Source organism: Ostrinia nubilalis, chromosome 13 (assembly GCF_963855985.1).
Source record: "Ostrinia nubilalis chromosome 13, ilOstNubi1.1, whole genome shotgun sequence".
NCBI lineage: Eukaryota > Metazoa > Arthropoda > Insecta > Lepidoptera > Crambidae > Ostrinia > Ostrinia nubilalis.
In genome coordinates this window covers 7,551,245-7,575,828 of record NC_087100.1, presented here as the reverse complement: position 1 = coordinate 7,575,828, position 24,584 = coordinate 7,551,245, and the positions used below count along the sequence as shown (strand labels likewise).

General features: G+C 43.2%; 1 protein-coding gene and 2 long non-coding RNA genes across 3 annotated transcripts; 1 reads left to right on the top strand and 2 right to left on the bottom strand.

The window, feature by feature from the left end:
- The first annotated feature begins 2 nt into the window (after positions 1–2).
- Positions 3–2,819, top strand: LOC135077145 (uncharacterized). Its single transcript, XR_010258410.1, has 2 exons — positions 3–89; positions 171–2,819. It is a non-coding gene; the product is annotated as an uncharacterized LOC135077145 (long non-coding RNA).
- A 1,750-nt stretch (positions 2,820–4,569) lies between these two features.
- On the bottom strand, positions 4,570–24,392 carry LOC135077288 (intraflagellar transport protein 172 homolog). Its single transcript, XM_063971823.1, has 37 exons — positions 24,309–24,392; positions 24,040–24,211; positions 23,345–23,537; positions 23,110–23,167; positions 21,687–21,821; positions 21,066–21,253; positions 20,957–20,963; positions 19,760–19,876; positions 19,260–19,383; positions 18,927–19,057; positions 18,741–18,829; positions 18,515–18,654; positions 18,290–18,417; positions 18,103–18,208; positions 17,561–17,782; positions 16,481–16,653; positions 16,119–16,235; positions 15,866–16,036; positions 15,687–15,755; positions 15,367–15,612; positions 15,113–15,254; positions 14,933–15,033; positions 14,713–14,819; positions 14,068–14,284; positions 13,676–13,799; positions 13,466–13,577; positions 10,653–10,711; positions 9,801–9,932; positions 9,611–9,754; positions 9,449–9,567; positions 9,058–9,216; positions 8,493–8,744; positions 8,032–8,128; positions 5,857–5,997; positions 5,655–5,773; positions 5,422–5,533; positions 4,570–4,694 (listed from the first exon to the last, which is right to left on the bottom strand). Exons 1-37 carry the CDS (start codon positions 24,345–24,347, stop codon positions 4,570–4,572), a joined length of 4,887 nt encoding a protein of 1,628 aa, XP_063827893.1. The 5' UTR covers positions 24,348–24,392.
- On the bottom strand, positions 10,076–10,618 carry LOC135077144 (uncharacterized). The gene is made up of 3 exons (XR_010258409.1): positions 10,544–10,618; positions 10,360–10,445; positions 10,076–10,176 (listed from the first exon to the last, which is right to left on the bottom strand). It is a non-coding gene; the product is annotated as an uncharacterized LOC135077144 (long non-coding RNA).
- Positions 24,393–24,584: the final 192 nt, after the last annotated feature.

The following is a 24,584-nucleotide window of genomic DNA, read 5'->3' as shown; positions in this document are numbered from 1 at the left end:
TCGCCCGACTGATCGCGCGAGCCGTCGCCGGAGCGCCGCGAATACTAGCGCCTCCACGACGGCTCACGATGCGATGCTGCCCCTATACCGTAAGGCTCCAAACATATTTTACAAATAAGTAAAATTTTAAACGCACAGCTTACCTATTATTACTATAAATTTTGTTTCAGCTAACTCGTTTTGCGCCCACGATGCTGCACTGCGCTCCGTCATCAGTCCCAACGTAATGATTGTAAATATTATTAATACTAGATGTCAACCCTCCGATTGTAGTTTTCTTTTTGAGCATTGACATTTTGAATTAATTCAAAGATTTGTAAATATTACATTCACTCGTTATATCCATTTGATGTTGATTGATGTTAGTATGAGGGCAGGACCCGCGTATTGCCGGAAACACCATTATATAGGAAGTAGAAGAGGAGCTTATAGAAGATTGCTTCGATTCTTAAAACTACTCTCGCGTCAGACGTAAACTTTGAATCGCTCATAAATGAAGTACTTGCCCATAGATACTTTGCCGAGTACTACTGATCAATACTGATCATTGCGTAATGAAAAGCCTTTTACGAGCGATTTATGTTTACGTCTACCTATGTATTTAACTGTAGCGATTTTGTATGTTGTGTAATGTATATTTATGTAAGAATAAGTATTGCGTATTAGGCAGAAAAAATTGTACTCTACTCTTCAAAATTTTGTAGCCGAAAATATTACATAAATAACTTTTTTACATTTAATAGACATTTGTAACATTTTGTTGGTAGCTATTTACTTTTAATTATATAATATTTATAGATAACCTTGAGTTTCATAAGTTACTCATTCACTACATTTGCCATATTTATAGCATTTACTCGTACCTAGTTTGTCGTTTTGAGACAATTTCAATAGTAGTGAACTTGTATACATTCCTAACGTAACTAACTAGGGTATTTGTACCGACTCTATAAATAACACTTAAGATATATTTCGTCTCAAAATAACCCCAACTTTGACACTTTGCCTTATATGATTAATAAACTTCTAAAGATATTCTAGTGAGTAAGTGCATCTAGGTACTATTCTTCCAAGGTTGTGCTTTAGTGAATTTCCCCTAACGTATACCCACTAATTCTTTTGTATACATACATCGCATAAATTCTCCCATGTCATGGGAATTCCTTCCTTTCATGTAGCTCTTTATAAACTGTACATAATATGGTAATGTTATTTTTCAAAATATTCTACGCACAACTACCTTCGTAATAGCGGTATTATAATTAAAACTTTTTATAATCTGTAGACACATGAATGTTCACTCTCTGACAAATACAATATTTGATAGTATTCCGATTATAGACATGTAATAGATAAATAAGTTACTTGAATACAATAGGATACTCATTGATGTGTTTAGTTATCTAAATATTGCATTGAAACACTCAGTCACAGCAGAACTTGTATACCTTCAGTAGAAGATCATAGAATAGACGGCCGAGAGCGCGCCCGCCGGCCTACGTAGCTCACATGTAGCATACAATTTCGAACTTAAGTAGATTAAATAATATTTGTGGAATGAATGATATTTTGACTGTCGATGTTTAGATACAAATTACATATCTTACGCAATTGTATTGTAATATAATGCCTCATCAAAATCTGTGTTCTTCCAATCGCTCTCATAGCTTAGTGGCTCACCTGACAATACTTCACTCGTCGACCACTCGCTCGCTCGCGTCACCTGCACTAGTGCGTCGCTCGAGCGACTCTAGTAGATCATTTCAAATGGTTGTATATTTCCTAAGAGAGAGAAATTTTAATACTTATCTAAATCTATAATATTCCATTATTAGATTTTACAATTATATTAAAATACTCATATTTTCCAATGCCAAAATATATATCTGGTGTTGAGTGTACTTTTACACTATAATTTTTATTTATTACGTTGAAAACAAATTATACATAATAAATTCAAGTATATATTTATCAATGAATTCTATTATAGATATTTGATAATGTAAAATATGACATTTCCAACCGAACGGTGGAAATTGTCTAACTTACGCTTATTATCTTGATATATTAGTATAAAACAAAAATAATATTCTTACGTAAGTGACAAATGTAAATCCATTTATTACTCGTATATTAACATATTGTGCCTCGATGACCCCCGATACCGCTAACTACCCACGCAGCCTTCATCCACTCCGACTCGCGAGTCTCTCACTGTCATTCACACGCATACCTACTCTTTACACATATCTGAATTCGATTCAAATTAATATTTATCTGTACGAAGCAGACATTTATAAACATATCGGTGTCTGTAGCAGTATGATATACGACTTAGCCTACACATATCTGTCGTCGGTGACCGCTGAGCGTCCCGCGCCTACGAACCTTCACTCTGTAGCGTGAATGACGAATCAATGTGATAATGGTATCGGATATCATAATATGTACCTAAATTTTCTTACCTTAGTGTTACTAACGTCGTTTCTTCCTAGTTACAAATTTGTAAATTTCCTTTTATTGGTGAATACTGAGAAAGTAACGATATCTTTACCTTGCAATAAAATATTCAATAGTATCAGAATATATTTTTAGAATCGTATCAGCAATTTGTGGATAATCCAATAAATACTGAACATAAACATATTTTTCCTATCCAATAATCTATAGAAATATATTTTAAAGATATAGTCTTGGTATTTGTCAATAAAATGGAGTAGAACTCTACAAATCCTAGTACGTAAAAAATGTCTGTGTCAAAGTATATTATTAAATAAATGTGATAATAAATGAGTTTATTATAGCGATACTAACATTCACTGGTCGTTTTATTATTGAAAACCTTAGATTCCAATGAAAATGTAGAATTTTAAAGAAGTAGATAGAGAATAATATACACTCGACGTCAAATAAATCGCACCTCCCGCGACAAGCATTTTCAAACGTATGCATCCCCACTTCCCACCAATAATGGTACCATTTAAAAGCCTAGTTCTAACCTTCATTTCATTAAAGGAAAGGTTTTTACCCCAAAAATGTGTCTTTAGAAGGATCCAGAGTCACTTCTTCAAAAAATAGGTAGTTACGCTAGAGCCAACTTTTATGGCTATAAGACTATTAAGTTGGGTTTAATTGCTATCCATCTGTTAAAGAGGACACGTGAAATCACTATTTGGGTTTATAATCATAAAAATTGGTCTAATTGATCCCATAGGTGGGCCCAAAGTGAGGTATTTTTTCAAGTCACATTTATGGTATATGTTATTCATTTATTAAGAAATTAAATGTGCTTTTCTTTAAGGATATTTATTGGGCTTTCAAATAACACCAATATTGTTGGGGCACCATGATTGTGTCAGGAGGAAATCGTTAAAGTTTGCGTCGCGGAAGGTGCGGTTTATTTGATGTTGAGTATATTTTGTTTAAATAGCAAAATATAATTGAAAACAGGATAGGTTCGTGCGCATTCAATGTGCGCATAAAATAATACAATCCCGTTACATATCCAAACAATTTAATCATTCAATCTTAACAATTCAAGTAAATATAATAAATCCGTAAACATTATTTTAACTCTAACATGAGATCTTTAACAATAGTACCTATACAACTCTTGCTACGACTACGCTACTATTTCTCGAAAGACGATTGTTAGTAACTCTGAATTAATTGCAATCAATCAAGTCTGCAATATGATTTCATGTTATACCCTACTACCACACAAAATCTATGGGAGAGTCGCATTTTGGCAAGTAGCAAAAAGTACATCAGCAGGTGGAGATTTACATTTTGATATAGTTCCAAAATACTGAACTGTCCTATCCATGACATTGACAGTGGGGCGCCACCGTCAATACCGGATCGCTGGTTCCGATTTTTGCCATGTTGGAAACCATATACACTGGTCATCACAAAAATCGGCCCACCTACGTTTTACAGGAAAACTCGTTTCTACTGACACAATCATGGTTCCCCAACAATATTGGTGTTATTTGAAAGCCCAATAAATATCCTTAAAGAAAAACACATTTAATTTCCTAATAAACGATTAACATATACAATAAATGTGACTTGAAAAACTTGAAAAAAGACCTCGCTTTGGGCTCACCTCTGGGATCAATTAGACCAATTTTTATGGTTATAAAACCAAATAATGATCTCACGTGTCCTCTTTAACAGATGGATAGCGATTAATCCCAACTTAACAGTTTTATAGCCATAAAAGTTGGCTCAAGCGTAACTACCTATTTTTTGAAGAAGTGACTCTGGATTCTTCTACAGACACATTTTTGGGGTAAAAACCTTTCCTTTAATGAAATGAAGTTTAGAACTAGGCTTTTAAATGGTAATATAGTTATAGTAATATTGGTGGGAAGTGGGGATGCATACGTTTGAAAGTGCTTGTCGCGGGTGGGTCGATTTTTATGATGACCAGTGTAGTTGAACGATGGTAGCGCCCCCCTGTCATTGAGTTTGGTGGGACGGTTCAGCGTGGGTCATCTATAGCTTAGGTGTATAGCTACAAATGCTACAATGCACTCAATTGATTTTGTTAGCGTTCGATGTTGATTAGAGTTGCGCAAAGTCGGCGGGCCCGCACCAGTCGGTGATGTGCGAGACGAGCGCCTGCGCCGCGCCGCCGCCGCGCGCCGCCGCCGCGCAGCGCGACCACCACTCGCGGTTCGCGCAGCGACCTACCAAGAGTAGGCCACTTTTAATACACGATAATCAACAAACAGAACCTGCCTGGTCTAAATTGAAAAACGCGACGCCTCTAACCGTAAGGCCACCATACACATACCATAATAAAAAAGAAAAGGTAGCCCTCTAACCATAAGGGCTACCTTTTCTTTTTTTATTATTTTCTATTGACGTTCATAAGTGCCACTTGTGGTCTAAACTGAATAAATATTTTTTTGATTTTCGTCAATGGAAGCATATCGCCAGGAGAGCTACCCTCGGAGTTGACATCGACCGTGTGCCTCGTCAGCGCAACCACGACCACTCTGACAAGAGTGCCCGACTAAGAAGAAGAAGTTGAAAAACATTCCGCGAGAAACATTTAGAGTAGGCGCACACCGTTGATTTTTCGTCGGCCGATAGTTTAGTCGGGCAGTTGATCAGTATGGGCTTGTATGGGAGTGCGCACACTACGCCGATTCGATTTGACCGATTCTTCATACAAATTAAAATCGGGCACAACTATCGGCCAACTAAAAATCAACGGTGTACGCCTACTCTTAATGCGAAGCCCACCCTCACAATTTACTAAGCACGTGGTTAACCACTTGCTTACACGTCATTAAACTTTATAGGCCTAGATGAGCGAACACATTCGTTATCAAATCATGAATGCTAAAAAAGAAACGGTAACTACAACGTAAATATAAAGTTAGAGTTCATCAACAACACGATGCTCACCGTTTGTGAAGGTAACGAGGCGAGATCCTAGCGGGTAGCCGGTGAGCACACAACAAGCCTCGCCCGCTCCCAGCGCCGCGCCGTACTGGCCGCGCGAATCCACCGGCAGCGTCTAGTATCAAACGTATCATGTAATCAGATGACGGGCATTTTATAAATTATGCTCTCCTTTGTAATCCATAATAATACATAATGGGGGTATGTATAGACTAGATAAAGTTATTTTCACCTACCTGTTCAACGGCTTGGTCCATAGAAACAGCAAGTACCCATTCGCGAATGTCGTCCAAAGGCGCGCCGCGCACACACGCGCTCTCCAATAGAAGAGGTGTACGGGACCAATCTGTGCACTCTATATCAAAAAACAAGATGTAATTTGAAAAATCTTCACGATATGCATATTATTAACTCCAAAAATGATAAAAATATTAATACCAAAATCGGTGTAGTCGAGCATATGAGCCGAATCTTCGTCTGCAGCTTCAGCCAGGTCGAGACAGCGGTTCAGAAGCACGAACGCCTCTCGTGACCCACCGCTGCCTTCGGCACGAATCGCCACTCCACTCGCATAATATGCTGTGTTATTTGGAATTAAAGGTAACATTTAATTTTTAAGTGAAAATAACCTTAATACGATTAAAGTGTCAGTGAAAATAACCTTGAAATAAATTTTAATTGTAAGTGAAAAATGATAACTTTGCAATTTACGCGGTAAGACATTTAGCTACAAATTGCTACGCCGTAGCGCAGCATAGTAATGGGTGCTACATTAGCTCGCCGTAGCAGCTGCTACGAAACGACGTAGCAGATTATGTACGCTACGTGCTACGGCTACGTTACAGCGTGCATACTAAATTCTGCTTCTGAAAGAGCATTAGTTATGGTTTTTACTTGCGGTAAGTAAAATACAGGAGCGTATACGTTAATTAGGGCACAAGTTCGTCTGTGAAGTACTACATTATTAGAATTTAATCAACTTTTGGCGTATGATTAATTAATTATTCACGTGAAGCCAATCAATTTTGTTTTAAAGTTTATTTTTCCTGCAATCTAATCTGACATTTACTGTCGACATTTTAATCAAAACTTACTTTCCTCGAGTAGAAAATAACTAAATCGAGATTAACTCAAACAATCAGCCGCCTCCGCATTTAAGTTCAACTTTCTTAAATGTCAATACCGGCTGTAAAGACTAGCTTTACTTTATGTTCGAACTATTTGTTTTGCAGTGAAACTTCGTCAACTGCAAGATTTTACATTGTTTTATTTAGTGGAATTATAGTGAAATACCATGTTATTTATGAATATAATCAGTCGGCCGTTTGGTGTAGTGGTTCAGAACGGACTACTATGCCGAGAGGCCCCGGGTTCGATTCCCGGCCGGGCAGAAATTGAAATGATGAATTTTAATTTCTGTGACGGGTCTGGGTGTTTTCTATGTATAATATGTATGTATTTACAAAAAAAAAAAAGTATTTAAGTATGTTTATCCCGTCGTCTAGTACCCATAGTACAAGCTTTGCTTAGTTTGGGACTAGAGGCGCAGTGTAAAATGTCCAAGGATATTTATTTTATTTATTTATAAACTTGTAAGCTTATACAACCTCACAAAAAGAGCTTCAATCCTTCAATTCTTCAATGTGAAAAACTGTAAATGAAACCTGTTTTGAGACAAATAAATACTTTCTATTCTATTCTATTCTATTCAATTAGGTCGGTATAACTACTGCATGTACGTACGCTTTGTATTTAGCTTGATGATAATAGGTTTAGCCGTCGGAATACCTACTCTTAAAAAAAGTTACTAAGTACATTATTTGATTATACTACAGTACTACGAGAGTTATCGCATGCATTAAAAATCATATTGACACATTATTACTTCGGCTTAAAATATCTATAATGAAACTTAAATCTACTTACTCCTATTTTGTATTGTGAAGTGCTCAATGAACGTTGCAAAAAGTATTAGGGCGCTTTAAAATTAGGCGTTTCGAAAGTGACGTTAGTCGTCCGTTTTCAGGACCGCACATAGATAATTGTATGATAATTGCGTAAGAATAAAATTGACGAGTACCAACAGTAAGTTTGCGGACTTGTATACGCACGACAAAACGTCTAATTTAAAAGAGTTCTTACAATGAAGTGTGTCAGTGGCGTGTTTATAGTTCCAAAATACTGAACTGTCCTATCCATGACATTGACAGTGGGGCGGCACCGTCAATACCAGATCGCTGATTCCGATTTTTGCCATGTTGGAAACCACATAGTTGAACGATGGTAGCGCCCCCCTGTCATTGAGTTTGGTGGGACAGTTCAGCGTGGGTCATCTATAGTTATTTACCGACGTCGGCGACGACGATGTCGGAGTAGCGCGGCAGCGCGCGCGCCGCCCGCCCCGCCACCTGCGCCACGTGCAGCGCAGCAGCAGCGTTATCTTATGATGAAGTGTGTCGGCGGCGTGTTCAGTTACTTACCGACGTCGGCGACGACGATGTCGGAGTAGCGCGGCAGCGCGCGCGCCGCCCGCCCCGCCACCTGCGCCACGTGCAGCGCAGCAGCAGCGTTATCTTATGATGAAGTGTGTCGGCGGCGTGTTCAGTTACTTACCGACGTCGGCGACGACGATGTTGGAGTAGCGCGGCAGCGCGCGCGCCGCCCGCCCCGCCACCTGCGCCACGTGCAACGCCAGCAGTAGCGTTATCGCCTGTGTAAGCGACAAAAACATTACAAAAACTATAAGCAAACATTAAAGTACCTCAACGAGAAGAATTTTCAGTGTCGAGTGCTACCATTAGGTTTTATTTAAACCGAAAAACAATGTCAAGGTGAGTGTCTCACCTAAATAATGGAAATGGAATGAGCTAAATAAAGGTACGGAAAAGTGTTTGCCGGTGTACAGACTACGTATGCATGCATATCAAGTGAACACTACAGTATGATAGTATCTTTTTACCCGAATGCACCAGAAAGAGGGTTATGTTTCTAGTTGTAATAGATGCCATTTTACATCAAAAATGTATAGCCTAATACATATAAGTACTATCAATAACTGTACAATGAGTCCCCACCTGCATCGCCCTGTCGTCAGCGCCAGCAGCGCGCAACACGTTGGCGGTGTCTTGCAGCGCCCGCAGCGCGCGGGGCGCACACGACGCGCGTGCTAACAGCTCGCCGCACACGCCGCGCGCCAGAGCCGTGTCCGCGCTCGATACCACTGTATCGGGGCCCGCGTCGCCTACGAGGTACTGACGGAGGACTTCTAACACTTGTGAAAGCGCTTCGGGAACGTCTTCGCTTTCGATGTCGATGCCTTCCATACGCTGCGGAAAATACCGATCAACTTTGATTTATTTTTTGAGAAGTATTTCTTTGCGAAGCGGTCGACGCGCGCGCTAGCAGCTCGCCGCACACGCCGCGCGCCAGGGCCGTGTCCGCGCTTGATACCACTGTATCGGGGCCCGCGTCGCCTACGAGGCCGCGAGGTACTGACGGAGGATTTCTAACACTTGTGAAAGCGCTTCGGAAACGTCTTCGCTTTCGATGTCGATGCCTTCCATACGCTGCGGAAAATACCGATCAACTTTGATTTATTTTTTGAGAGGTATTTCTTTGCGAAGCGGTCGACGCGCGCGCTAACAGCTCGCCGCCCACGCCGCGCGCCAGGGCCGTGTCCGCGCTCGATACCACTGTATCGGGGCCCGCGTCGCCTACGAGGTACTGGCGGAGCACCTCTAGCACTTGTGAGAGCGCTTCGGGAATGTCTTCGCTTTCGATGTCGATGCCTTCCATACGCTGCGGAAAATACCGATCAATTATTTTTTTTGAGAGATTTGCCTCTGTCTGGAGGTGTCTGACTTGAAAGCAGTCGAGCAGATTTACGTACACGCCGCGAGCCAGCTTAGGGCAGTATCTGCGCTACATAGACATCACTGGATCACCTCACCACTCACTCACCGCTCTCCTTGCCTACGAGGTACTGACAGAATATTTCTAAGACTTATGCGCAAGTTCTTCGGGTACTCACGGGATGCGCCTTGAACAGATGCACGGCGTATCGCAGCGCGTAGTGCGGCGCGCGGGGCCCGGCGTGCGCCAGGCAGCGCTGCCAGTGCCCGGCGCGCGCTAGTCGCTCTATTGCCGCGCCTTCTGCGTCTTCGGAACTTTATCGCACTTGAGTCACAGTCACCTCCTCCAATACTCATGGGATGCGCCTTGAACAGATGCACGGCGTATCGCAGCGCGTAGTGCGGCGCACGGGGCCCGGCGTGCGCCAGGCAGCGCTGCCAGTGCCCGGCGCGCGCTAGTCGCTCCAATGCAGCGCCTTCGGTATCTTCGGAGATCTCTCGCACTTAAGTCACGGTCATCTCCTCCAATACTCACGGGGTGCGCCTTGAACAGATGCACGGCGTATCGCAGCGCGTAGTGCGGCGCACGGGGCCCGGCGTGCGCCAGGCAGCGCTGCCAGTGCCCGGCGCGCGCTAGTCGCTCCAATGCAGCGCCTTCGGTATCTTCGGAGATCTCTCGCACTTAAGTCACGGTCATCTCCTCCAATACTCACGGGGTGCGCCTTGAACAGATGCACGGCGTATCGCAGCGCGTAGTGCGGCGCGCGGGGCCCGGCGTGCGCCAGGCAGCGCTGCCAGTGCCCGGCGCGCGCTAGTCGCTCTAATGCCGCGCCTTCTGCGTCTTCGGAACTCTCTCGCACTTGAGTCACTGCCACTTCTTCCTCCTCCTGGTACTCATTTGATGGACCTACATTAACAATATTGATTGACTGTACGTCAGCCTGGGTAGCTCAAACTTTCAACTCACCGATAATTTTTATTTTTAAATTTTCTGAACACAAAATGTATATAAGAAAAAATAATTAAATGTCTCAATCTACCTATCTGTTAATAAATACTTCACCTAATAATTTTAAAAGGTGAAGATTACCTGCTGCTTCTTCGTCCCCGCTGTAACCGTCCGTTAGTGCAGCCCTAAGCTGCTCACCAATATCACTTTGACCAATTGCAGCGAATCTAAAGACATGGAAAAAAAAATATGTTGCAATTTCTTCCAAATTATACGATCTCTCGAACTATTTCTGTCTTTAAATGTATCCCCCTAAGTGTCATACCTCTCATACAGCATCTCGGCCGCAGCACGTCTCCTTGCATCGTGCAAATGATCACGTGCCAAGCGAGCCGCGCGAAGGGCCGCTCGCTCTGCTAATCGAGCGGCCCCGCCGTTGGCGCCCGCTGCGCTCGCGCTGATTAGTAGCTCCACTGCTTCCCACCATTCACCTCTGATGTTGAGAACAAGTATTAACAGACTATGCTCAAGATAATTATTATAAGAATCAGAGTAGACCTGTACAAACATAAAAATTACAACCAATAAAGCAAGAAAATTAATCGAATCTGTAAATATCACGTAAGGCAAGGAACTTATTGATAAAGCTATACCTACTTCCAGGTTTCAAGCACAAGGGCATTTCTACTGTACGGTGTATTTTTTCTCAATTCGGTGCTAAAATTTATATTTAGTTTTTTAAGTAGTTTCAATACAAAAAAATAAATGTTACTCCATTTTGAATGTAAAAATAGCATTGTCACTAAATATTGTGAAGTGGTTTATGAGAAATGTTAAGCATCGAATTGAGAGAGCACCGAATTGAGAAAATGAATCACGGAATTGAGAAATGAATCTCCAAATATAAAAATCGCTCCGCAAACTTAGAATTGATGACCTTATGAAGAAATACCTAATGTATTTCAATAATTAATATAATAAATACTTAAAACGTTTTGATATCTGATTGCTGGTCTATTAGTTAGATGGTTCATTTTAGGTTTATGTGTCTGAAATACCAATGGAATAAAACAAAAATCCTAATAAATATGTTTAATTTTTTAATAAAGAACTATAATAAATTCTTAATTTTTATAGTATATTATTTTAATTTTATTTAAATAAAACAAATAAATACATAACACAGGGTCTCTTTGTTTATTTATTCTTAACCTTAAACATAAAACAAATATTGCAAAACCCAAGAGCTAGATTGACCTGACACTATACCGAAGATATTATATCGGGCGTCAGTTTGTACACGATTAAAATGGCACTCAAATAGCTGAAATACAACAAGGCACCAGATGTTACGGCATTATAGCTGAGCTTCGCCGGTACTAAAGGCTCTACAGAAGCAGTTCAATTACGTCATTCTCGAAGAAAAAACGCCTCCGGCATGGCACAGAAGTGTGGTGATAGCATTATAGACTCATCTCACTTATGAGGCGTGTTTACAAGCTGTTTTCGAGAGTCCTTACGAATCATCTCGCTCGCAGACTCGACGACTTCCAGTCTTCCGAACAAGCTTGTTTCCGAAAAGGCTTTAATATTATGGTACACACACAGGTACGCTACGGCAGATTATACAGAAGACCAAGGAGTCACGATATCGGGGATGATATCGGAGTCATGGCCTCCGTAGAACCTTTCAACAAGTGGGTCTCAAAATGAACATGGACAAGACAAAAATCATGTCAAATGTCCGTGTTGCACCCACTCCTCTGAAGGTTGGAGACTCGAAGTTGTTGACAATTGTGTATACCTGGGACAAGAGTCCAGATAGTTAGGTCCAACTTTGAGAAAGAGGTCTATCGCTGAATTCAACTCAGCTAAGCATCGATCGGGAAGTTTCGCTATTACGTCTGAAATACCGCAGCGTCTTAAGACAAAAGTCTTCTACCAGTGTGTGTTGCCAGTGATGGTGTATGGATGTGAAACTTGGTCGCTTACTATGAGCCTAATAAGAATCAGAAATGTGAATATCGGCAAGAGAACCAAAGTGACCGGCATAGCCCGTAAAATTGCATAAATCAAATAGCAGTGGGCGGGGCACATAGCTCGTACAGATAATGTCTGTTGGGACTGAAAAGTTGTCGAGTGGAAACCACGGACCAGTGAGCAGGCCTTCACTAGGTAGACCGACGATCTGGTGAAGGTCGAGGGAAGAACCTGGAAGAATTATTTTAATAAGATAGCAATAGCAGTGCATTTTTTTTAATGAAACCTCAAAAAATTAGTTTTGTCTCCTGTCCAATGACTGGTACGGTCCAATGATTGGTAGTTCACCCTATTATTATGCTCTATTGATTTCATTATTATTTTAAGTTACACAAACAATTTATAGCACAATAAAAGTATCTATTTTCATTTTATATCAATTCGGTGTACGTGTTTTCTCAATTCGATGCCCCATATTCCGCGGAATTGAGATCCACGGAATTGAGGAAAAATCACATTTCATCAAATTACTCGAAAATATTATAAATTACAACGATTTCTACCAAACGTAATGGCAGATATTAGTTAAATACTTAATTAATTCAGCAGTAATCTCATTAAATACTTCATGAACATTATTAATATCGCACACCGGTTTGAGAAATGACCAGTGACCAAAAATTCTGAGTGATTTCAAACCTCTGAAAAATGCTCCTCAAAGCGACTGATCCCTCTTTTATACTGCTCGACCACTCGAGTGCAACTGCTAGTTTATGGGAATCAGGCGTGGGTGTTCGTATTGTGCGTTGTTAGTGATATAGGAGCACAAAAGTAAAAATCACGGAATTGAGGCACACACGTCGGACAAAATTTAAATGTGTTACTGTATTAAAACCCAAGGACTTGCAATAAAGAAACTCATTTATATAGCTTTATTAACTATCCCTTGTTCTGTGAATGTGGGTTTCATAATGGGGAAGTTATTATTTCAAAAGTTATGAAGCAAAAACGAGTAAATTCTGGAAACCGGACACTCCATTTTAGGCCAAATTTCGCCCGTTTTTGAACTTTCGGATTTTTTCAAGGCGAGATGTAAAACCTGGCGGTCTTCTAAATATGCTCTCCATCAAGTCAAGAGTCCTATAAATACGTGTGATTTTTTTCAAGTCCGTACTTCAATTTTAAAGGTACTTTTTTCGCCCCAGTAGGTCGATCGGTCGTCCCCGTAGAAATGCCCACAAACGAAATGTAAATAAAAAAGCCTAACCTGTCAGCATGATCAGCGGCCCGTTGCAACAACGGCGGTACTGAAGACGGCACTGGCTCTCCTCCGTCAGGGAGGTACTCGCGAGACACTCGTGACGCCTCATCCCATAGTTCTGGACACCAAGATTATTTCAGTAGATTAATAAAAATCCGTACCTATACGTGATAATCATAGACACTGTAATACCTATGTAACGTCAGAAATAGTTACCAAGATCCTTGTAGTGCTGCACGACCTCCCGCGGGCGGTTGGCGCGTATCATGAGCGTCTCGAACTGCGCCAGGTCGCCGCGCTCGGCGGCGGCGCGCGCTCCTTCCACCAACACTTCTTCCACCTATTTTGTTGAAATTATCTTTAAAGTAATCTTCAGAAAGAGTTTATTTTTTCTGAGAAAAGAAAGTATTACAATTGTACAACCACCTCGGATCGCACCTATGTATATGTATCTATAGGTACCCCGTTCGCAGAGAAACGTGCTGCTCAGCCAACACCAAAGCCAGCTGGTGCTGCCCTGGCTAGGAAAGCTGCCCTTGTCGCCTCGGGTCGCTCCGCCACACGCTTCTACCATGCCTCAGTTTGCAGAAGACTCAGAAGCAACTCACCATATGCGAGGCGTGCTGCTCAGCTAGCACCAAAGCCCGCTGGTGCTGCCCTCTCGCCAGCCACATGCGTACGGCGTCATCAGGGGCCGCAGCGCGCAGAAAGGCCGCCTCGGCCGCCTCGGGTTGTTCGTCTGCTAGTGCCGCTGCCTCATGCCGTGCCACCTCGCGCTTGGTCACCCCGCCGCCCAACTCGCTCAGCTCCAGTGCGATGTCCCATCTGACACCAGCACAATCTTAGAGCCCAATGAGTACCAAGTTTGCCGTCAATGCGCGTTTTGTGATCACGCGTTTGCCAATGCCGTAATGGTGCGTCCAGACTGGGCAAATGGGCTCGCGCGGCTAACTCAACATCCTGCTCACTCAAGAGCAGAGTGAGCAGGATGACCAGCGTGCCGCGCGAGCACTTTCGCCCAGTGTGGACGCACCATAACTACAACTAGGGCGGTGTCAATGCACAGAGCGCACATCGAGGAGGGAGAGTTAAAAAGACCCAATTGAAGACAAAAGCGCAACTGTAAAAGCTTACACTGGGCGTATAAAAGACTAGTTACACTATGCTCCATCTAATAACTGTATAAACGCTATTTGTAATAAATCTTTATTATCAAATTAGACAATAAGCATAAAACTGGAAGATAAACAGACCTTTGTGCTTGCAAAGCCCACCGCGCTCCCAAGGCAGCGAGCCCCCTGGCAGCCAACAATCTCGCAGCAGGAGCGCCACCCAATGCTCCGGCCCATTGCAACGCAACCTACCAGTTAAAACATTAATGGACCACCAAAGGTACGAGCGTATGACATAGGATAGGGTATTGTTATGTGATCGCTAGGGTAACCAAAAGTGAAAAGCTTTAAAATTACATACTTGTTGTTGCACACTACTTGGGGCATGAGCTCGCGCCACTCTCTCCGCTCCTTCCCATTGTCCCGCTGAACGGTACATTTGGATTGCCGCTTTCCAATCGCCTGCAAAAGGGAATCTTCTTAGTCCTGAATTTTAGTTTTACGACCTCTAGCTTTAGAAGTCCATCTACACCAGTCTTACCAGCTTGTATGTAGTAGTTCTCAGCGGCCCTTAGGTCGCCTGACGCATGCAGTGCCTGGGCCACGTGTCTCCTCGTGGCCTCAAGCAAGGAACTGCGATGCGCCGCGACCAATCGCAACATGGCTTCGTATTGAGACGCTTCCTGGGTAATGAATTGCAGCCTTTAAATTCATGTAACTAAGGTTGCAAATGGGTCTTCAGTACATACATTTCCAAGTTAATTCTTCACGATACGCTCTTTTCTTCTTACATACCTTATACATAGAAATGGCCTCATCAGGCTCCCCAAGCCCGATGTATATCTGTTCCGCTTTCCGCAGTTGTCCATCCTCTCTCATTTGCTGAGCCAGTGGCAAATAAATATCCCTGGTTTCTTCTTCAGTAAGATGTTGAGCCGCAAGCCGTAATCCGTCGGCCACACGACCTGCAGTGTTATATGCGCGTACGCAGCGCTCTGCCATCCCACATGAACTTAATACTCGTTCCGCTGTCTCCCATTCCTTGTTAAAAAAAATACCAATAAGAATCTAGTTACGCGAAAGGGAACAATCTAGAAAAATTAAAAAATATTTACTTGTGTTGATATGAAATGATCACCCAGTTGCTCACATTGCTCTCGAATGGATTCCTTGTCTTCGATAACCTGAAAAAAGAGTACAATATTAACAACTCACAAAGATTTCAGGAGAAGTATTAAATAAAAAGCAACCTTATTCAAGGGCAGCATAAAGGTGACAACAAATAAATCGTTACCTGAACAATCTGCAAAGCCTTCCTATAGTGATGTGCTTTCAGCGCCGCAGCTAAAGCGCCTCTCGTGTCTCCAGCTTCGATCAGATGCGGGACTGCAGCACCCGCCTGGCGGGAGCTCACCAGCCAGGAGCCCCACATGCCTTCCAAGCTAGTCACTTCAGCTGGACAAGCCTTTAAAATAAATAGGATTTTTATTTATAAAATGAGTTGTTACAGACATGTTTATAAGATTTCCACTTCAGTAAGTCGTTACCTCTCTAGCAAGTTGAACAGCTCTGGCGAAGTTGTTCCCTTTCGCGTAATATTCAACGGCTGTTCGGCTGTCTCCTCTTCTCTCTGATATTTCTCCGGCCATCTCCCACCATTCTTCCTATAAAACAATAGTGAAAATAATGTCACGCATTCAAATAGCAAAGTATAATAATAATATGTAACAAGAAAATCTTTTAGTTTCGGCAAGTCTTCCAAGGGCACCTAATAGAAACTGCATGTGCATGGCGTCCACAAGCTCCGTGTCCTGCAACAGTACGGAATGCTGCAATAGCAGCAAGTCTTTTGAACCTTATACCATCACATTAAAGTTTCAAAATCTTTTCGCAACAATTCTACATCTACCTGCACAAGCTGAGTATGCACAGCGTCCACCAGTTCCGTATCCCGCAGCAGCGAAGCATGTTGCAGCAACAGCGCAGCGGCTCTGCGCGCGCGCCCGCCGCGCAGCCATAGCCGCACCGCGCCTTGCACGTCACCTGATGAGGCTAGTGCTGCCCCCGCCTCGCCTAGACGACCTTTAGAAAACGTAATCTTTTTGTGGGCTCACGATTCATCATCATCATCATCATTTCAGCCATAGGGGTTCAAGATGGGTTCACGATTATACAGGGTGTTAGGTAAATGGGTATATGAGCCGACACTAGCCCATGTTAACATGGTCATATAAATGGTATGGTGAAGTCAGAAAATTGATATCTTCATTTTAATTATTTTATTTTTCATACAAATCGGATTTTATAAAATTTATTTTGGCGAGGCGTTGTGTGGCTGGCATACATTTAGTATGGAAGCTGGAAACATTGAATTTTCAGATAGATCCAGTTTATTCTGTAACCTATTATTGGTACCGTTTGAAAGAGCTCATGAAGCACTTTCAGGATCAGTAACCAGTTTTTCAATATCTTGTATAGTTTAGAAATAAACGAGTGAGATCACTTAACGTTTCCACCCTGTATATAAAATGTCTCTCTGATGACTCTAAATTTTCTTTTTAATGCTACATCCAGTAGTTCTTTCAACCCGCTGCCGCGCCGACAAGCGTAGCGCTAGAGTAAATTCGTGCCGACGATAGAGTTTTTAGAATGCTAATCTAAAAACTCACCGCGGATTTAGTTGTGATGTCTAGGTGAAAGTTTTATAGAATCGCACTGCAGAGCTAAAAAAAACTGCTGAATAATGCTTCAAATTGACTGTTGTAGAATCCGTGAAAGGTGCGAACAGGTTTTCAAATGGAAACTGATGGAAACCATATGTCTCTGCAAACGCCTATTCTATGGACCGACGACCTCCAGAAGATGGCTGATGAAAAAATGGGAGAAACCTTATGTTACGCATTCTCTTACATTCAGTACTGGATGGTCAAAGACCGTTATGCTGCTAATGCAATGATGATCGAAGACTATACTCTAGAAAAATACTAACCAGTAGACGTCAAGTAGTCCATATGCTGCTGTTTCAGCATCGCCACAGCGGCGCGGTCGGTCTTCTCGGCCAGAGCCACGGCCTCGGCCCAGCGGTCGAACTGCTTGTACATGTCGATAGCTAGCTCTGGCTTCCCGGCTTTCTTCACGTACCACTCCTCCGCAGACGGTAGGTCTCCCGCGAATATTGAGAGGCGAGCACGCACTGTGGCTACGTTTAATCCTACGGTGTAGTACATGATTGAGTAATATGTTAATAATTTACGAGATCCAAATACAAAATAGCAATCATGAGACCTAAAAGAATCAAGAGAAAGGCAAACAGGCTTAAGAAGAACAACAAAAAGATTTAGCAACGACACAAAACTCGGCCACGCGAAAATGTATTGTAAATATGCCGGTGGTGGCGTTTTGTGGTTGTGCCCGGTGAACCGTATGCCGTACCTTACTCTTGGAAACTTACTCCAAGATACGAGCAACAAGATAAGGATATACTCTACAATTAAACTTTATCTTAAGTTACTTGCGAAATATCTCTTTTACCTGCAGCCACATCACCATCGCCAACTGATGCGGCTAATTCTACAGTCTTGTCCAGATAGAACATTCGTGCTTCGTCGCCTACTTCTCGGTAACATTTTGCTGCTAGCTGCAATTAATCAGTTAATATTTTTATTCCAAATTAACGCTCTATTTACCTTCTTAAAGATAAACTATTATTAGTTCTTACTTGAATGTCATCGGTAGCCAGGGCCCGTTCAGCTAACTGCCTCCACAACGATGCCACGTCGGCATTGTTTCCAACACCGTCTAGATATTTTGCACACCCAGCCAGATCACCACTACGCAACGCGTTATCTGGAACAATACGGCACATAGGCTGTACCAGAATCTCATTCTTAACTCATTTGTTTACCTTCCTGGGCTTTAGGCTAGCAATGAAGTTGGTACGTACTGAATGCAAGCCGATGTTCATCTAATTGCAAGTACGGCACTTGTCCGCCCTCGAACAGTACGCGACGCGCATTAACTTCCACCGCTACGCCGCCGCTACATTCAGCCATCTCTGCGCTATCCGCTTCCCATACACTGTACCTGTATAATAAATCCTGTTACTAAATCATTTCTTTTATCACAGACATTTCTTTTATCAATTTTAACAGTTGATAAGTCATTGTTACCAAATCAGTAGATGTGTGGGAGTTTGTGCCACAACTGCGTCGCAGTTTTCAATCCACTGCACGAATCCCACCCCACTTGCTATAATTTCCTGTAAGCATTAATTTCAAGTAAGCTGTTTCAGCTATTAAAATTAAAAATAATGATTATACGAAATAATAAAAGATATCTATCCTATTCTATTACACCTTATCTCCAGTTTCAAGCCGCAATAGCGCAAGCCTTCTGCGCGTATCCCGCAATAACAGTAGCTGGCCGGTCTCGTTCAGCTCTAGCCAATCCACGCGCGCTTCGTGCCACCATTGACCCAGTTGGACACCTATTTTAGAATGAAAATCAACCAGGTCAATTGCTCCAAAAATTTTACAACTACCTATAATAAAACATTAATACTACAGAGTGGACAGTGATAGCCTTCTAACGATTTTCACGATTATCTCGATAGCTACCAGTTGCATACCATACGACAAAACTATTAAACCTAGTATAAAGTTTGCGAAAGCTGTTTCAAGCCCACTCACCTGTGGTTAGATCGACCACGGCAATGGTCTGGCGGTCCAGCAGATAAGCTAAGTGTTTGCGCGTATCGCCGCCCTCGTTGATGCGCACACTCAGCACGTGCGGGTTCACGCGCTCCGTGCGCACCTAGTAAAACCATGAAAATATTAAACCTTTTCAGCTTTGGAGACCAAATAAGATTGTAAAGTCTTTTGAGCTCTAGCTTATTCTTTTGGCTCTCTTGGCTCTTCTCTATCACCACAACCTAATACTTCAATGCATGAGCACCATCTGGGAATTCATTCGTTTCAGCCAAATGACGTCCACTGCTAAACAAAGGCCTCCCCCAAGAATTTCCATAACGACCGCTGCCGCATCGAGGTTCTTCCAGCGACCTTCACCATACTACGTCTTCCGGAAATCTGGGAATAAAACTTATCAATCCAGAGAGTGCAATTATCTAATTCACTGGACCACAGAGGTAATCATAACATGACTGTAATGGGCAGAGAGAGACACTAACCGTGTGTAGCACTCGATCCAGGCCGTACTCGACGACGCTGAGCTCGCCGGCGCGGTGCAGCAGGCACGCGCCGCCCACCGCCGCATACACGCGCTCGCCGCCGCCCGCCCACGGGATCTGACCAATATTATTGTCACTCAGATTGTATTAAACTACTTACAAATCTATTGAGAAAAAGCAAAACAATATACACTGATCATCACAAAAATCGACCCTCCCGCGACAAGCACTTTCAAACGTTATGCATCCCCACATCCCCACTTCCCACCAATACCTATTGGCACCATTTAAAAGCCTAGTTCTAAACTTCATTTCATTAAAGAAAAGGTTTTTACCCCAAAAATGTGTCTGTAGAAGAATCCAGAGTCACTTCTTCAAAAAATAGGTAGTTACGCTTGAGCCAACTTTTATGGCTATAACACTGTTAAGTTGGGATTAATCGCTATCCATCTGTTAAAGAGGACACTTGAGATCATTATTTGGTTTTATTACCATAAAAATTGGTCTAATTGATCCCAGAGGTGAGCCCAAAGTGAGGTCTTTTTTCAAGTCACATATATTGTATATGTTAATCGTTTATTAACAATTAACAACAATTAAATGTGTTTTTCTTTAAGGATATTTATTGGGCTTTCAAATAACACCAATATTGTTGGGGCACCATGATTGTGTCAGTAGAAACGAGTTTTCCTGTAAAACGTAGGTGGGCCGATTTTTGTGATGACCAGTATACTTAGTATTTTCCTTATAAAGCTTTTACATGTCTTATAATATTTTTGCACTACCAGTGCATCAAGACCAAGCGCATCGAGGCAAACTCAAACACGGCCCTGTCGGTCGATTAAAATAAATCAATGTAACATTAATTACAAAGAAAGAGACTTACCTCACTCGTCAAACCGTGAGCTATGTCACAAAGTATCAAGGTGGAGGCTGTCCGGCACACTGCATACCAGTCGTTACCTAAATGCAATAAAACATCATTTGAGCTCTTTGCAATTAGAAAGGGCCTAAGTCTAGGAAGCACCATATTTCTTGGTATTCGTCCAAGCCAAGTTACATACCTATGAACCTAACATTGAATATATCAGGAGCTTGCTTAGTGGTAACGGTGAGTGGAGGAGCATCGTTAGCCAGCCGAGTGAGAACTAGCTGCTTGGAGCTCACATGCTGTACTTCGACTGAATCTCGCCATACCCAACGTCTGAAATAAAATCAGAGTTCAAAGAAATATACAAATAGAAGGCACGCTACGTCACTGGTGGCAATACATTTGCCAAAGCTCTATAAAGGTTTTGTATCGTACCTTAGTACAGCTTCGAGCTGTATAACGGCGCCGGCCTGCGAAGCTACCGCCAGCTTGGTGCCGTCGCCGCTCCAGGCCAGCGCGCGCGCCGCGTGCAGGTGCGGCATCTGCAGCGTCGCCAGCTCCAGCCCGCCTGACTCCTTCAGCTCACCCACTAGGCAGCCGTCGAACACGCCGAATGCCACCGTCTATAATACACATTATAGTACAGCCTCGAGCTGTTTAACGGCGCAGACCATAATATCATGCCCTGTTGCACCAGGATCACGAGGAGAAAGCCTGTATTAAAAACAATCGGTATAGTCGAATGGGGGAGCCCTCGAAGCCGGAGAGGCTCTCTGGAGACTCTAGCGGCTAGCTAGCGCTCTCCGGTGAGCCTTTCGAGTCTAGCCTGAGATGGAGCTGCAGACAAATTTCAAATTAGGACAATAACTCGCGGATTCGTTTCATTAGATTCCGGTGGATACCGTCGGGTTTTAGAGGATCTAGGCCCCGCCTTTAGTGAGCAAGCGGAGAGAGTTGCTCATAACCCACTGGCCATGCCTACAGACAAGGCCAACTGTGGTGAGCTGGCGACTGTTTAAATACATTTTTAATTACCCAGTTAATCCTATTACTTACCTGTCCGGAAGGGCTGGGCGCGGCGCAGACGAGGTCGCGCGCGTCGGGCGGCAGCGCCGGCTCCACGCTGCGCACGAGCGCGCCGCGCTGCGCCTCGTACACGCTCACGCGCCCGTCGCACGCTCCCACTATGAGCTGTGTGTGGTTGAAACAAATTACGTGTAAGGCCTCCTTATAAAGCGTCTTTCGAACATCGACGCTGCGCGGGCGCTGGCAAGACGACGGCGCTCGAAAGAGGCGTGTGGGGGATCCCCTTGTTGTATGAATGACTAATGCCCGTTTTCACCATCAATCCCTAATTTTTAAGTGACCTATGGTAACACATAATAGGAATTTTCTTTTCTTAGGGGTCACTTAATTGCAGAATAATAAACATAAACCATCCATTCAACTGAAAAAAACCAGGAGTAAGTCAAAAAAGCTTTATGATTGAACAAAATCTTCATCTTAAATACATAAATGAGATCAATATCTTACAAGTTTATCCGTAAAAAAGAGACGTCCTACTCACATAAGGCGGTAGAAGCACAAGTGCAGTAGGCGGCAGCGCATACCGCAGCAGTAGCCGCCCATTGAGATACAGGGTCCCGTCCACGTGGCCCGACACCAGCATGCCCTCGCCGCCGCGCGCCAGCGACACGCAGCACGACGCCGCCGTCCACAGGCTGGAGCTCTTGTTGCTCTTGCAGTCCAGGGATCTGCGGGTCCAGGGGGCTTGGTTGTGATGGAGAGATTTGATTTTACCCAACATAACTCTTAAAGCTCTAAAACCAGTCCTGTAAATAGGTCGACACCTGCCAATCGTCACTTTCCTTGTGGTAAACACAGCCCTTGGGTTCGCTAAGTGCGCTTCCACAAGCATTAGAAGTCATTATTGCAACAGACAAAATATTAATCAAGCAGCAGCGGCCAATTATGGTAAAGTGTCCCGTCGAAATGACCTGACACCATGCCCTCGCCAGCGACACGCAGCACGCACGACGCCGCCGTCCACAGCTCTTGTTGCTCTTGCAGTACAGGGACCTGCGGGTCCAGGGGGCTTGATTGTGATGGAGCTATTTAACTCACCTAACATAATGCTCTCTCTCATCGATATGAGAGAACTTCTTGCGTCTCCTCTAAAATCAGCCCCGTGAATAGATCAACACCTGCTGCTAATTCTCATTTTCCCTATGCCAAACAAAGCCCTTAGTTCGCTATGATGTGTCACAGAAAAATGTATTCTGTAAGAAATTATGGATGGACGCAGTATGATTTGCGCGACATCTTTTGCAACACCTAAAAGAATCCTTTTCATATACCTAATTTTCCCGTCAGCAGTGCCCGTGAAGAAGCCATTGTCGGCCGGCAGCAGCTTCATGGGCGCGGCGGTGAGCGGGAACTTGTTGCAGATGACCTTCTTGCCGCTCCAGTCCGCGCCCACGCGGTACACGAACACCATGTTGTCGCTCTGCGCCACGCCGAGCAGCTCCGAAGTGTCGCTGAATGTTATCCCTTACAGGCAAATGTGGTATACGCATTGGAAGTATTGCCGCATAGCATAGTTCTAACCCATTAGGATTATGTGTCACAGAAAAATGTATTCTGTAAGAAATTATGGACGCAGTATGTTTTGCGCGACATCTTTTGCGACACCTGCAAGAATCCCATTCATATACCTAATTTTCCCGTCAGCAGTGCCCGTGAAGAAGCCATTATCAGCCGGCAGCAGCTTCATGGGCGCGGCGGTGAGCGGGAACTTGTTGCAAATGACCTTCTTGCCGCTCCAGTCCGCGCCCACGCGGTAAACGAACACCATGCTGTCGCTCTGCGCCACCCCGAGTAGCTCCGAGTTGTCGCTGAACGTTATCCCTGTCATAAAAAAACATACACTCGAATGAGGGCTATCGTATTTATACTTAACAGTTGGCACCACTGGAGATTGACAGGACCTTACTCTACAGTGGCGCCATCTTGATGAGTGCAAATGCGATTGTCCTCCTACCACTTTAGCGCTCACAAGTTGGTGCCACTGTCTTCGCCACTAGCAAGTGACAAGACCTTACTCAACAGTGGCGTCAACTGGTGAGCGCAAAAGATAGCCCTCATTGAGAGCCTCCTCCTATTTTTGAAGTCGGTTAAAAATTCAACAGCACAATATCAGACCCACTATATAATACTGAGGAAGCCAAACAACACCTCTTTCATACTAAATAAAATGCTGTAGGTTTAGCTGGATGTACCGTCTTCCGTGCCGTAAATCTACATAAGTTGATCTTCGTTGTTAAAGACCTATCTTCATCTACGCACTCATAAATAAAGGTATACATAACTGCATAGTAAATGCCCCATTTATTGCATTGTAACGTCTTACCAGTGATGACGTAGGACTTCTTCCCGGCCTGCGGGTCGGCGGGCTTCGTGCTGAATTTGTCGCGCCGCACGCCCTCGCGGTCAAACAGCAGTACGACCCGCTCACAGGTGGCAACAGCCAGCTTTACGTTATTTGGGGACCATGTTATATCCGCGATTGGACTCTCATTTTCCTGTAATTTATTGTAAACTTATATTGCTATAATACTACAGTGACTAAACTTGGAACTGTAGCAGAAGGAATACATATTCAGTCTAATATTTATCTACCTGAGCTTCCAATAATGTTTTGGAATATTTAAGCCGCATTATTACTATACAAAAACACAAAATATTCCTATTAAAAATACTAATCACGATGTTTGTTTTGACTTTCAGTTACTTAGCAACGATCAAGCTTTCAAATTAAAACCGCGCACTCCGCGAAAGATTTTTTTTTTTTAATAAATAATACGGCTTGGGAGATTTTCATTTAGCCACCGATTTGCCGCCGAGCACGCACGATCACCATAACCATAACCTTATTACATTATGGTCACCTTTTGA

Bases quoted from the DNA above. Each gene is read 5' to 3' on its own strand.
- LOC135077288 (XM_063971823.1), bottom strand. From the start codon at position 24,347: ATGCGGCTTAAATATTCCAAAACATTATTGGAAGCTCAG. The intron at 21,822-23,109 runs GTGGGCGCGGAC...AACCACACACAG, and splicing joins ACATGGTGTTCGTGTACCGC to CTCATAGTGGGAGCGTGCGA. The intron at 16,654-17,560 runs GTTAGTATTTTT...CGTTTTCTAAAG, and splicing joins GGACTACTTGACGTCTACTG to GTCGTCTAGGCGAGGCGGGG.